Raw genomic sequence first — 14,711 nt, 5'->3', positions numbered from 1 at the left:
TATTTTTATTTTTTTGTAGTATCTTTGTCTGGTTTTGGTATCAGGGTGATGGTGGCCTCATAGAATGAGTTTGGGAGTGTTCCTTCCTCTGCCATTTTTTGGAAGAGTTTAGGAAGGATAAGCATTAACTCTTCTCTAAATGTTTGGTAGAATTTGCCGGTGAAGCCATCTGGTCCTGGATTTTTGTTTGTTGGGGGTTTTTTAATCGCAGTTTTAGTTTCAGTACTTGTGATTGGTCTGTTCATATTTTCTATTTTTTCCTGGTTCAGTTTTGGGAGATTGTACTTTCTAAGAATTTGTCCATTCCTTCTAGGTTGTCCATTTTATTGGTGTATAGTTGTTGTTGTAGTGTCTTATGATCCTTTGTATTTCTGTTGTGTCAGTTGTAACTTCTTTTTCATTTCTAATTTTATTGATTTGAGCCCTTTCCCTTTTTTTCTTGAGGAGTCTGGCTAAAGGTTTATCAATGTTGTTTATCTTTTCAAAGAACCAGATTTTAGTTTCAATGATCTTCTCTGTTGTTTATTTTGTTTATATTTCATTTATTTTTGCTCTGATCTTTATGATTTCTTTCCTTGTACTAATTTTGGGTTTTGTTTCTTCTTCTTTCTCTAGTTGCTTTAGGTGTAAGGTTAGGTTGTTTGAGATTTTTCTTGTTTCCTGAGGTAAAATTGTACTGCTATAAACTTCCCTCTTAGAACTGCTTTTGCTGCACCCCATAGGGTTTGGATTATTGTGTTACTTCTTCTATTTTAGCTGGCTTCCTTTTACATTCATCTGGCAGGGAAGAGGGGGATGTTGACTTGTTACTGCTTGGTAGAGGTTGAAGTTCATGTTTCCCACTTGACCTTGGTTGACACCTGAATGCACTGGGTGGGGGGGCAGTCCTCGTTAATGCTTGTTGGGTTGGGAGTTCTGGCTACCTATGTAGCCTTCAGTGACATCATGCGTGGATGGCCTTATTACTGTGGGTTTAGTGAAAGTTGTTGCTCTTTACTAGGCCTCCTGTGACACTACCCCAGTGTGGAGTGAGATGAGTGCCTTATTATTACTGGGATGGAGGTGGTTATCCAGGCTCCCTATGTCATCTCTGCTGCCACTGCTGGAGTTGGTGGGCTCACTACTGGTTGATGGGGATGAAAGACATGGCTCCCTAATTGACCTTCTCTGACACCACTTTGATAGGGATGTTAAAGTGCCTCATCACAGCCTCATTAGGTTGGAAACCTAGGATCACCACTTGGCCTTTGTTGGCATGGGTAGAGTGGAGGCCACAGGCTTTTCTGTGGTGTTTGGCTGGGGTAGAGTCTTGTTAGGCTGTCCCTTTCCTTTTCCTTTTGCTGGAGAGAGCAGACTTTTGGGGAGCTTTTATTGTCTGTGCCCATTGGTGTTTCCAGTTGCTGGCTTTGTCAGCTCTGAGTACTGGGATATGTGAGGCAAACAAACAATCACAAGACAAAACAAAATTCCATCCCCACCCCCACCCCCCCACCAAATGCAAACAACTCCCTACCCCCAGGTCTTACCCCACTATGTTGTTTCTCAGATCCAAAGGTCTCTAGTTGGTCTGGCTTCTTATCTCCATCTTTCAAAGCCTTCCTGTATTTTTTTTTTTTAAGACAGGACTGGTGAATTTGTATTTTTATTTGAAATATCATTTTTGCTATTTGAAAGAAAATTTCAGATGGATTAAAAATTAAATGTACAAAATGAAGCCCTTTTAGTAAATATGTGCATAATTTCAGGGTACACACTGCTGTTCTAAGTGTGACACCAGAGCCAGAAGACAGAAGGGAAATGCCTAGCTCTTCCTGTGGCAAAAACAAACAAACAAACAAACCAAGAAAGACAGCTGGAAAGATAAACCACAAACTGGAAAAGCATTCCTCATAATCCAAGGCCAGAGAAAGATTTAACATTCCTGTGGTCCAAAAACCTCTTGAAGATCAATGTTCTAACAAGAAACAGAGCAAACACATGCAATTCCAACAAGAGGCCATGCCTATGGCCAGTCTATGTCAGAGATGCTTGACCTCTCAGTTGAGGAAACAAGCAAATGTAAACACTGTGGAGACAGCATTGGTCACCATCACACTGGCAGATTTCTAGTCTGGTGACCACCAGCCCAGGTGACAACGTGAGCAAGCAGAGGTCCCAGCAGATTCCCTAGAGGGAAGAGTGAATGGACTCTCCTGTCTCGGATAACAGTGTGCAGGACCCATCAAAGTTGCACAGATGCATCCCTTTCCTAGCACTGCTGATCCTTAGACTTGATCCCAGTAAAATTCCTGCACAATTTTTCAAAGATATCTTTTCAAGGGTATTCACAACAGCACTGGCTGAAATAGAAGGAGATTGGAAACATCACTAATGTTCATGGAGAAGGGATGGGATCCGTCAGTTCTGGTCCACATATATGAATGAATGCTGTGCAGCTGGAAAAGTGGCTGCAGGGTCTCTAGCTGATGACAGGGGAGACCTCAGGGTTCTCTCATGTGGGATTCACATGGACCAACCATCTGCATCCAGGATCCCATATCCTTCCTTAAGACCCTTCTGCCAGCAAGAGCTGTATCCTCCAAGTCCTGAGAACCAAGTCTTTAAATGCAACCATCCAAGGAAATAACTCTAACTTGAGGGTGCCTTGCTTTTAATTGTGCTTCTTGCCTTGATTTTAGATGTTATCCCTTCCAATGTAGTCTCCCAACCAGGTGATAGTGCCCCAAAAGTTGATGTAAACGAATGGTAGAGAAGGTGTCCCCATAGGTGTTGACGATGAGCAGGAGTTCGTCTAGCTGGTCTCAGGACTTAATGAAGCTCAGGTTCTTGATGTCTTGCCACAGAAGGAATTCAGTGAGAGACAAAGTGATTGACATGTAAGAAGTTGATTTATTTAGAGAGATACACATTCCATAGACAGAATGCTGTCCGTTTCAAAGGCAAGAGTGACCCCAGGACATGAGGTCATCTCAGAAAGTAAGAGCTACAAAGGGAGAAACACACTCCACAGACAGAATGTGGGCCATCTCAGAAGGTGAGAGGCCTGTATTTGTTTTATATATAACTTTGAGGGTTTTTGGTTGTACTTGGGAGGAGTAGGGAAAAGAATATCTCCTTTATCTTCCTGGAAGGGGAACTGCTAGTTTCATTACTTTTTGTTATTTTTAATTTTTTCCCTTTACAACTTTGAAAGTTACATGTCAGTTTCTGTTTTTTTAGTGATTACTGGAGAGATTACAACATGGATCAATTAGTTTTCAGAAGTGTGAAATTAATCAACACATTCACCTTTTTCCTGGGGTATTTAAGGACTTTGAACATTAATTCCATTTAGTTCCATCCCCTTCTGCTTTTGTTGTGTATTTTAATTCTATAAATGAGACATTATTATTACTGGCTTATGTAAACAATGTTTATTTGGTTTTACCGATATATTAACCTCTTGCTTTGTTTTTAATTCTTTTTTTAAATTGAGGTTTAGTTGATATACAATATTATATTTGTTTCAGGTATACAACATCTTGATTCAGTATTGTAGATCACACTCCATTTAAAGTTATTATAAAATAATGACTATATTTCCCTGTGCTGTACAGTATATGATTGTTCCTTATTTATTTTATACATAGCAGTTTGCATCTCTTAATCCCCTACCTATATCCTTGCCCCTCCCCGCTTCCCTCTCCACACTGTTAACCACTAGTTTGTTCTCTATATCTGTGAATCTGTGAGTCTGTTTCTGTTTTATTATGTTCCTTTGTATGTTTAATTTTTTAAATATTCCACATATATGTGATAACATAAAGTATTTGTTTTTCTCTGTCTGACTTACTTCATTAAGCATAATACATTCTAGGGCCCTCCACATTATTGCAAATGGCAGAATTTCATTCTTTTTTATGGCTGAGTAATATCCCATTGTATATAAATGTATCACATTTTTAAAATTCATTCATCTGTTGATGGACAATTTTTTTATAGTGTCTTTGGTTTTGATATCAGGGTAGTGGTGGCCTCATAGTATGAATTTGAGAGTGCTCCCGCCCCTTCATTTTTTGGGAATAGTTTGAGAAAGATAGGTGTTAGCTCTTCTTTACATGTTTAGTAGAATCCCCCTGTGAAGCTATCCAGTCCTGGACTTTTGTTTACTGGGATTTTTAAATTATAAATTTTATTTCACTAGTAGTGATCAGTCTGTTTAGGTTGTCTGTTTCTTCCTGACTCAGCTGTGGCAGGCTGTATATTTTTAGTATAGTATTCTCTTATTATTTTTTTTGTATCTGTGTGATATCAGTTGTTATTTCTCCTCTTTCATTTCCTTTTTTGTTGTTTTGGGTCCTCTCTTTTTTTGTTTATGAACTTGGCTAAAGGTTTATCAATTTTAAAAATCTTTTCAAAAAATTCAGCCTTTGGTTTCATTGATCTTTTTCACTGTTTTTTTGATTTATTTATTTCCTCTCTGATCTTTATTATTTCCTTCCTTCTGCTTAATTGGGCTTTGTTAGTTCTTTTTTTTTTTCTAATTCCTTTAAATGGTAGGTTAGGTTGTTTATTTGAGATTTTTCTTATTTCTTGAGGTAGACCTATATCACTGTAAACTTCTCTCTTAGAACTTCTTTTGCCATATCCTGTAGATTTTGGAAAGTTTTGTTTCCATTTTCATTTGTCTCAAGGTATTTTCTGATTTCCTCTTTGATGTCTTCATTGACCCATTGGTTTTTTAGTAGCGTGTTTTTTAGTTTCATGTGTTTGTGTTTTCACCATTTTTCTTCCTTTAATTGATTTCCAGTACCAATTGTGGTTAGAAAAAAATGCTTGATAAAATTTCTGTCTTCTTAAATTTGTTGAGACTTGTTTGTGACTTAGCATGTGGTCTATCATGGAGAATGTTCCATGTGCCCTTGAAAAGAATGTATATTCTGCTGTTCTTGGATGGAATGTTCTGTATATATCTATTAAGTCCACTGGGCCTAAAGTGTCATTTAAGACCACTGTTTCCTTATTGATTTTCTGTCTGGATGATCTGTCCATTGGTGGAAGTGGGTTGTTAAAGTCTCATACCATTATTGTATGATTGTCAATTTCTCCCTTTATGTATGCTAATATTTTTGTCATATATTTAGGCACTTCTGTCTGAGGTGCATATATGTTAACAAATGTTATGTCATATTCTGGTATTGATCCCTTTATCATTATATAATGCCCTTTGTCTTTCGTTATAGACTTTGTTTTAAAGTCGATTTTGTCTGAGTATTACTACCCTTGCTTTCTTGTCATTTCCATTTGCATGAATTGTCTTTTTCTGTCCCCTCAATTTCAGTTTGTGTGTGTCTTTAACTCCAAAGTGAGTCTCTTTTAAGCAGCATATAGATGGGTCTTGTTTTTTGTCTGATCTGTCTTTTGATTGGAGCATTTAGTCAACTGACATTTAAAGTGATTATTGATAGGTACACACTTATTGTCATTTTAAAATTTGTTTTCTGGTTATTTTTGTAGTTCTTCTGTGTTCTTTTAGTTTCTTCCTTTGTGGTTTGATAATTCTCTTAATGATATGCTCATGTTCCTTTCTTTTTAGTTTTTGTGTATCGTAGGTTTTTTAATTAATTTTTTTACTGGTGTATAGTTGATTTACAATGTTGTGTTAGTTTCTGCTGTACAGCAAAGTGAATCAGCCATACATATACATATATCCACTCTCTTCTAGACTCCATTCCCATATAGGTCATTATACAGCACTGAATAGAGTTCCCTGTGCTATACAGTAAGTTCTTATTAGTTATCTTTTATATGTAGTAGTGTGAATATGTCAATCCCAATCTCCCAATTTCTTCCCCTCACCCATTGTAGGTTTTTGATTTGTTGTTACTATGGGGTTCATACATGTTGACCTATAACTATAGCTAATTCTTTTAAACTAGTAGTCATTTAAGTCCAAACATTCTAAAATGTCTACTTTTTATTACTCCCCTCACCCATATTATATTTTTGATATCTTATTTTACATCTTCATATTTATCCCTGTACTGTTTGTTGTAGTTATAGTTGATTTTATGATTTTTTGTTTTTTAATCATCATACTAGCATATTTGAGTGGTTGAATCTTAGTCTTTACTATATATTTGCCTTTACTCTTGGGATTCTTTTCCCTTCCTGTCAATACTTCTTGTTGTAGCCTTTTCTCTTCTACTTGATGAAGACCCTTTAACATTTCTTTTAGGGTAAGTTTAGTATTGATTAATTATTTTAGTTTTTGCTTGTCTTAGAAGTTCTTTATCTCTCCTTTAATTCTAAGTGATAATCTTGCTGGGTGTAGAGTATCTTAGGTTGTAGATTTATCCCTTTTAACACTTTAAATATATCATGCCACTTTCTTCTGGCCTGCAAAATTTCTGCAGAAAAATTAGTTGGTAGCCTTATGGGGGTTCCCTTGTAAGTGACTCTTTGTTTTTCTCTTGCTGCCTTTAGAATTCCCTCTTTATTTTCAAAGGTTGCCATTTTAATTATGATATGTCTTGCTGTGTGTCTGTTTAGGTTTATCTTGTTTGGGACCCTCTGTGCTTCTGTACCTGGATATGTATTTCCTTCTTTAGGTCTGGGAAGTTTTTAGCTATAATTTCATCAAATACATTTTTAACTCTTTTGTCTCTCTTCTCCTTCCTGGACCCCTATATGTGAATGTTGGTTCACTTGATGTTGTCTCAGAGGTCCCTTAAACTGTTCTCATTTTAAAAAATTTGTTGTCTTTTTGCTGATTGGGCGATTTACATTTTTCTATCTTTCAGATCATTAATGCATTCTTGTGTATCACTTAGTCACTTGTTAATTCCCTGTAGTGTGTTTTTCATTTAATTATTGTATTGTTCAGTTCTTACTGTATCTTTTTTATATTTTCTTGTTTCTTGTTAAAATTCTCACTGTGTTCATCTGTTCTTTTCCCTAATTCAGTTAGCATTCTTATTACTAATGCTTTAAACTCTTTATTTGGTAAATTATTTATTAGTTTCATCAGTTGTTTTTAGGGTTTTTCTCTTGTTCTGTTGATTGAAACAAATTCATCTGTCTTCTCATTTTGCTTAACTTTCTCTGTTTTGATGAAATTAGGTGAAAAAGTTACCCATTGAGGTCCTGAAGGGGTATTCTTGTATGGGAGAGTCTGAGTGTGCCCATTGGCTTTGGTGGGAGAGTGGGATCTGATGTGAGCATGAGTCATGTTTTTTCCCAACATGTGCTGACAGCTATCACCTTGGTAAGAGGTTGGGCTGGAGATGGAGGGAATAGAGCCAGAGCCAGGTGTGAGCCAGGGTTTGTTTTCTCAGTGGCCAACACCACCCTACTGGGGGCAGGGTCAGGTCTAAAGCTGCTCAAGCAGAAAGCCTAAGGGTTCGGTCTGATCTGTCTTTGTTCCTTCTAAGTGTGTGCTCTTCCCTCCCAGCACTGGCACTCTTACCCCATGCAGAGCAGTGCTGGAGCAAGGGGGGCCAGTGCAGGTACTCGGCGTGGGTCTGGGTACAGTCTGTGGCATCCCTGGTCACAGTCAGAGTCTGGACTGCTTATGATGTGCTGCATCTGTAAGCACCATTAATAGCTGTCCCTGCCCCATTCAGCTGGGTCTAAAATGCCTTTGCAACCCTCACCCTAGTTTGGAGTTGGACTGCAGAGTAGGCAGGGCTGGTGTGGGTGCTCTGTGTGGGTCTGGGTGCAGGCTGTGGTGGTGTCAGCTGTAGTCAGAGCCTGGGACCACTTCTGATGTACTGCTGCTTTAAGTGCTGATAATGGATGCCCCTCCCTATTCAGATGCTGTTTTGTGTTTGGGCTGGCATAGTGCCTCACAACTGAGCACTCCCCTCAGCAGCCCTTTCCCTAGTGTGGAGTTGCACTGCAAAGCAAGCAAGGCCTGAGCAGGCACTTGCCTCAGACTGGGTAGCACACCGTGGAAGTTGTGGGAAATGGGACAGAGTACAGTGCAGTTTCAGTTTGCTTTCTCTGCCTTGTTTCAGGAGTAAGCAAGTGTTGCACTTCTTCACAAGTTGAGTTTAGGTTTCTTACAGCCCCCTTGTTAGTCTCACTGGTTTTCTAACCAGCTTAGGGGACTTGTCTTCCCGCTTTTGGACCTGAGAGCTGGGGTGCCCAATACGTGGTTTGAACTGCTCACTCCCCAAGGAGGATTCCCCGCCTCTTCTGTGTCCCTTTACAGGGGCACAGGTCCCGATCTGATTGCTTCTCTTTCCTTTCTACTGGATTCCATGTGGATCTTTCTTACAGCTTTGGATGTACAAGAGTTTTTCTGACATTCTTCAGTTAGTTTTCAGTGGGAATTGTTCCACGTATAAATGTATTTTTGGTGTGTTCCTGGTGGGGAGGTGAGTTTCGTGTCCTCCTACTCTGCCATCTTGATTTTGATCCCTCCTCATAATTCTCAGATCTTTTGTTTGGATCATATTCTTTCTACCTTGAAGAGTAATACTTAGAATATGCTTTAGTGAGAATATTCTTGTGATGATTTTGTCTGAACGTTTGTTTATCCATTCTCATGGAAAGGATTTTTTTGTTTGATATGTATTTCTAGTTGGCACACTCTATGTTAAAACTATATGTTTTAGAACACTGAAGGTAGCATCTTGCTTTCTTTTGTCTTCCTTTGTGTCATTTTTCAACCTAACTGTTGAACCTTTGAAGATAAGTTATCTTTTCCCTCTGTTGTGGCTTTTTAGATTTTCTTTGCCTTTGATATTTTAGCATTTTCAGTGTGATATGTTAAGATACATGCTTAATCTTATTTTACAGCTTCTTGAATCTGTAAATTAATGTCCTTTATTATTGCTTTCCTTCAAACATTATATTTGCTCTATTCTCTGTTTCCTCTCATTCTGGAACTTTGAATAAAAATCATGTTAATTTTCTCTATCTTCTGTGACTCTTAATTTCTTTTCCATCTTTTCACAGTTTTGCCTTTCTGTACCTTATTCTGGAAGATTTCTTTTCACCTATCTTGTCATTCACTAATTCTCTCTTCATTTGTTTCTCACCCACTGTGAACTCTTCCAATTTTATTTTCGGTTATTAAGATGTTTAAGATGTTATTCTTACTTATTTTTCAAATCTGCTATTCTACTTTATGTAATTTTCTGTTTCTTATTATTTTCAAGGTTTTTATTCTTTAAATATACTAAGAATAGCTATCTTATAGTTTCTTTCTGATAATTCTTTATCTTAAATGTTTGTGGGCCTCATACTGTCTTTTGTTTCTGATATATTTTAGTCCAGATTTTGTTTTATTTATTTAGCCTTGTTTTATTGGGTGCCTTGTTGTCTTTGACTACATGTTTATTATTTTTCTTGAAAAAATTTGTAAGTATTGTAAGGCCTGCCTAGTATGTAAGTAACTTAACTTCCTCTTTGGAGGATTCCTATTTACTTTTACCATGTGCATGGTGGCTCTACCCACCTTAAGTCCGTTTCATGGCTTGGGATTAACTGGACCACTCAGGTGATGTGAACCTGTGCTGCAGATTTGCTTGAGGGTTTGTTTACTTTTGCTCCCTCCGCATATAATGATTGTTCTAGCTTATTGTACAAAGGTTTAATTCTTGGACTTCTTACCTTATATAGTCTTTGGATTTTCATATTTCTTTTTCTCGTTTCATCATAATTTCAAATCAAAAGTCCAGCTTTGCCAGGACCTGCAAATTCCCCTGGGGCAAAAGCAGGTTTTGTGCTTATCTTACTTCTCTAAGTTTCTATTTTCCCTTCACTTTGTGCCTGGTAATTTCTTATTCTTTTGTTGGGAGTTTAATGTTCTTAATATTTGATCCTGAATTTTTATTCCTTTTTAGAGGAATGTTTGTTTGAATGACATACCTCACTATTACCCCAATGAAATTTTCAGTTTCAGTTTTATATGTCATTTCTAGATAGTTTTAGTTTATGGACATCTTCCTTATTTCTTTTAGTATTTTTGTTTTTTTTTTAAATTTTTTGTCTGCACCGCACAGCATGTGGGATCTTAGTTTCCCGACCAGGGATCAAACCCGTACCCCCTGCATTGGAAGCATGGAGTCTTAACCACTGGAGTGACAGGGAAGTTCCTTCTTTTAGTTTTAAAAAATGATATAATACTTATTTTTTAAAATTCTACAGCCAGTAATTCTAACATCTGAAATCTTGCAGTCAGGTCAAAGTCTGTCTTTTGTTCATTCTGCTGACTTTGCTTATAGTGCTTTGTTTACTCTTGTGATTTTTTATTGTGAGGTCATGTAATTTCAGCTGTGGAAATTCTTTAAGGCCTGAACTGGAAGTATATTTTTACAGAGGAAATTTACATTTGCAGCTTCTGGAATCCTGGGGGGAACTTAGGGGAACTTCAAATTAAGTTTTGTCTTGGAGCTTTTTAGGATATTCAAGCAGCATATATTCTGTTCCCACACATGCCTAAGTACTAGTTTGTGATTATGATTTCTCAGAGGAGACACTTATTGACAGACCATTATAAATAGTATTATAATAGACAGTCTTTAGTTATCATTGCCCTCTCTCCAGATCTACTTTTCCTATTTTTTTCTGAGAGTTGGAGCACGAGCCTCTTCATTTCTACACAGATTTTGAGATTGGAATTTAAAAATATATAAACCTGGAACATTATTCTGTTGTTTAACATCCTTCATCGTTTTTCATGACTTAGGAAGCGTACACCTCTGAGCAAGTTATATGAATCCTGTTATGATTTTGTCCCTATTATTTTTCCAATCATATCTGCTATGATTTCTCCCTCGTACTTTAAGTTTCATGCTATTGAAATATATTTCCTTTAGACTTCAGAATGTGTCATCCTGTCTCTTCCATTTTTGCCTTTGTATATGCTCTTTCACATCTCTTGTGATTTTCCCCCATCTCCCATTACTCTTGTTAATTGTTACTGGCTTTCAAATGTTTCAACTCAGCTGTCATTTTCTGGAACTTTCCCTCTCTATGTCTGTCTCCCCTTACCTCTAACCGTTACTGGTCCTATTAAGATTTGGTATCCCCTCTATGTATTGATATATTCCCAGAATTTCTAGTGAGTACCCATCAGTGCTTATCTTTGATTATTTGTCTGCCTGCCCAGTTGTACTGTAAATACCTTGAATTTTAAGGTCCAGTTTCTGTATATACTATACCATCATTACCATCATCATAATAGTATTTAACGTTTGTTGACTATATGCTAGAAAACACTGTGGTTAAATGCTTTAAGTTGCATTATCGTGTGTAATCTTAACAGGAACTCTTCAAGATATGAATAACTATCATTTTACATGTGGAAAAATAGAGAGAGATTGGTTAAGTATCATGCCCAAGTGTAGGTATGTAGTAAAAGGAAATAGAATAATTTGAACCCAGAGAAGGGCATGAACTTTTTTCCCTTAGTGTTTTTTATGAGGTTGAAAAGTGAATGCATACTTATAAAGCATATAAGCTAGCACCTGGCACTTAGGATTTAGTAAATATTTAGCTGTCAAGTGGAGTCAGTAGCTTTTTTTCATAATATTTAAATAAGTAAATGCAATTATTTAGAAAAATATAAAAATCAAGATAGGGAATAATGAAAATCATGAATAATTTCACCATTAGGAGACAAATTACTTTTGAGATTTTTGTGTGTATTCTTTCCTTTCACATGCACTATTTATATAAATACTGTTTTTAACTTGCCCTTTTTATTCTATGATTTTTATGAATATCCAAATTAGTAATAAATAAATAAACATCTATATCATCATTTACAGTGGCTGGCTACATGATATACCATTGTATCACCATAATTTAATCTGTCTCCTTTTGGGTATTTAGGTTGTTTCCAATGCTTAGCTACTACAAAAAAATGTAGCATAAAATGTCCCTATATATTCACCTTTGAGTCCTTGGGCAATAACAATCTTGAAAGGTCAATAAAAGGTGATGATATCAGTGCATCTGTATATGCATAACTCTCTCATTTTGGAGTATGTAATAGAGGAAAAAGTAATTGTTACAAATAATTTGTTTTCTTGGTATGTATTTTTTATTAAGTATTACCTATCTACAACTTTCTCTTTTAGAATTGCAGAATGAAAACTTAAAAGAATCAAATGAGAAGCAGGATCATTTGACATCAGAACTAGAAGATATTAAAATGTCTTTGCAAAGAAGTGTGGTATGATTTAAAAACTGATTAGTGTGTGATAATTCTCACACCATCAGTCAGTCAACAAATATTTATTGAATGCTAATACTATGTACAAGGACCTGAAGCTTCAAATAGAGAAGATACAATCTCTGTCTACAAATGCTTATAGTTTAGAGACATTTGATAAAAACACATCAAAAGTATAACAAATACAAGACTATGCTAGGTACCAACATGATTCAGGCAAAAATTCTACAATATTTCTAAGAATTGAAAGAACATTATGGGCTGGATTGGTTAGGAAGACTCCATGGAGAGGTTGGGAGTATAGGTGGGCTTTGGAGGAATGGTGAATTGAAATAAGAGTAGTGGGTGTGGCACTCCAGATAGGCCAGGGTGGAGTAGAGGAGGGGTGAAAGAGTAAGGAGAGAGGGAGGGAGAGGCAGTGAATTACAGAAAGCAGATGAATTCAGCCGTTTTTTCTTAAGGCCCTTGGTTCATAGGGGTTTTTTTTGTACTTTTTTTCATTTAGAGTACTCAAAAGGCTTTAGAGGAAGATTTACAAATAGCAACAAAAAAAATATATCAGCTCACTGGAGAAAAAGAAGTGCAAATGGAAGAATTTAATGAAGCTAAAGCTGCCCATTCATTTGTGGTTACTGAACTTAAAACTACTACCTGCAACTTGAAAGAATTATTGACAACAGAACAGCAAAGGTAAAAATACTTCTTATTTAGCTGAATAAAAACAATTTACTTCTAATATTCAGTGCCATTTTCTCTTCATTGACAACTGACTTGTAATTCCTATAACAACTATAACCAAGTCTCTTTTTTATATATAAAGTGGGAACACATTTTGAGAGTTTGTATTGGGTAGGCAGGTATCCCAGGAAAAGATAGCAGGTATTCTCTAGGTTAGTTCCCATGCATGCTTTTCATAGAGTTAAGCAATATAGACAAGCTTGTAAGGGCTGATGCAGTGATATCACATATTTAATTAAACTGTGGGTTATTATATAGAAATAACTTCCTAGGTTGTTGGTTTGTTTTACTGGGGTCTGTAACCTTCTTTCTGATTTATAAATTTAGCAACTAGCCTGGTACAGAGTAGGTACTCAAACATTTTTAATAAATCAATGGATTAATGAATATGGTTAGGTATATATAAAATATTCATCTGCATTTCATCTAAATAGTTTTTCTAAAACTTGAGTTAAAAACCTCCTCTGTTTTCCATACTTTGTATTAAGGAAATGTTTATATGAAGTTGTGTTATGAGACCTAGGTAATTATTTTTGTCCTGTTAGTATAAGGGTTAATTAAGTCTGGAAGATGAAAGAGAGGAATAAGCTTCTCTCTGAAGTCTTGACCTGGGACTAGTGGAGTTTCTTGTCTACTGCTTGTGTATAGTGAAGGAAGGAAAACTAGATATTCTAGCTCAGTTAATCTTGTATATTCTTGATTGACCTATCCAGGTGATTTTCAAATTTTAAGTGACCTTGGATGTCATCTGTTCCAATTACCTCAGTTTTATAGATGAGGAAATGGAAAGCCAGTGGATTTAAGTGAATTGGGTAATTCTCATATTTATATTGTTCGTAAGGCAGAATTCAGTATAATAGTAGTTATATACTCAAACTCTTTCAAAGTTCTAGGATGCATTAATTTGATTATCATCAATAGCTAAGAGATAAATCATGACAATAAGTTTGAGGTTTTGTGTAGATGTAATTAATATACAACTGTGTATGTATAATAGTAATATCTTGTTTTGAAATGTTACACTATCTGGCACAAAGTAGGTTGTCAAGAAATGTGTAGTAATTGAATGAGTGAATCTATGATAAGATATACTGTTGCTAAATTGCACCAGTTGTAGTTACTAGATGAATTCTGACTAATAGAATATTTTACATTATGAACTAATATATTTTACAAGATTGGAAAGAAGTGAAGATCAATTGAAAGTACTTACCATGGAGCTTCAGAAGAAATCAAGTGATCTGGGTAAGTTTTAGAGAATAACATATGTACATGATAATATTAGCCAATTATAAAACCGTCAACATTATTTCAGAATAAAATATAGTTTCTCCTCCATCATTTACCAATAGTGATTATTTGATAACTATTAATTTGATTTTTCAAAGATAGAAAATTTATATGGGAACATATGTATATGTATAACTGATTTACTTATTAGTCATCAGTTTTATCCACATCAGTGTATACATGTCAATCCCAATCCACCAGTTCATCCCACCACCTCCCCCACCCACCGCTGCTTTCCCCCCTTGGTGTGCAAACATTTGTTCTCTACTTCTGTGTCTCAATTTCTGCCCTGCAAACTGGTTCATCTGTACCATTTTTCTAGGTTCCACATCTGTGCGTTAATATACGATATTTCTTTTTCTCTTTCTGACTTCACTCTGTATGACAGTCTCTAGATCCATCCATGTCTCAACAAATGACCCAATTTCGTTCCTTTTTATGGCTCAGTAATATTCCATTGTATATATGTACCACATCTTCTTTATCCATTCGTCTGTTGATGGACATTTAGGTT

At 36.1% G+C, this 14,711-nt stretch overlaps 1 protein-coding gene across 2 annotated transcripts in view; it reads left to right on the top strand.

The window, feature by feature from the left end:
* The window catches only part of SYCP1 (synaptonemal complex protein 1), a 159,383-nt gene that overhangs the window by 39,966 nt on the left and 104,706 nt on the right, over nt 1-14,711 (top strand). For both annotated transcript variants that reach the window (XM_024119880.2, XM_024119879.2), the window contains exons 12-14: nt 12,075-12,169; nt 12,675-12,859; nt 14,085-14,152. In XM_024119880.2, coding sequence (XP_023975648.1) covers nt 12,075-12,169; nt 12,675-12,859; nt 14,085-14,152 — 348 coding nt within the window. The remainder of the gene's footprint in view (nt 1-12,074; nt 12,170-12,674; nt 12,860-14,084; nt 14,153-14,711) is intronic.

The sequence above is a fragment of the Physeter macrocephalus genome, chromosome 4 (assembly GCF_002837175.3).
Source record: "Physeter macrocephalus isolate SW-GA chromosome 4, ASM283717v5, whole genome shotgun sequence".
Taxonomy (NCBI): domain Eukaryota; kingdom Metazoa; phylum Chordata; class Mammalia; order Artiodactyla; family Physeteridae; genus Physeter; species Physeter macrocephalus.
Note: the sequence above shows the minus strand (reverse complement) of the source record. Positions and strands in the feature narration are given on the sequence as shown.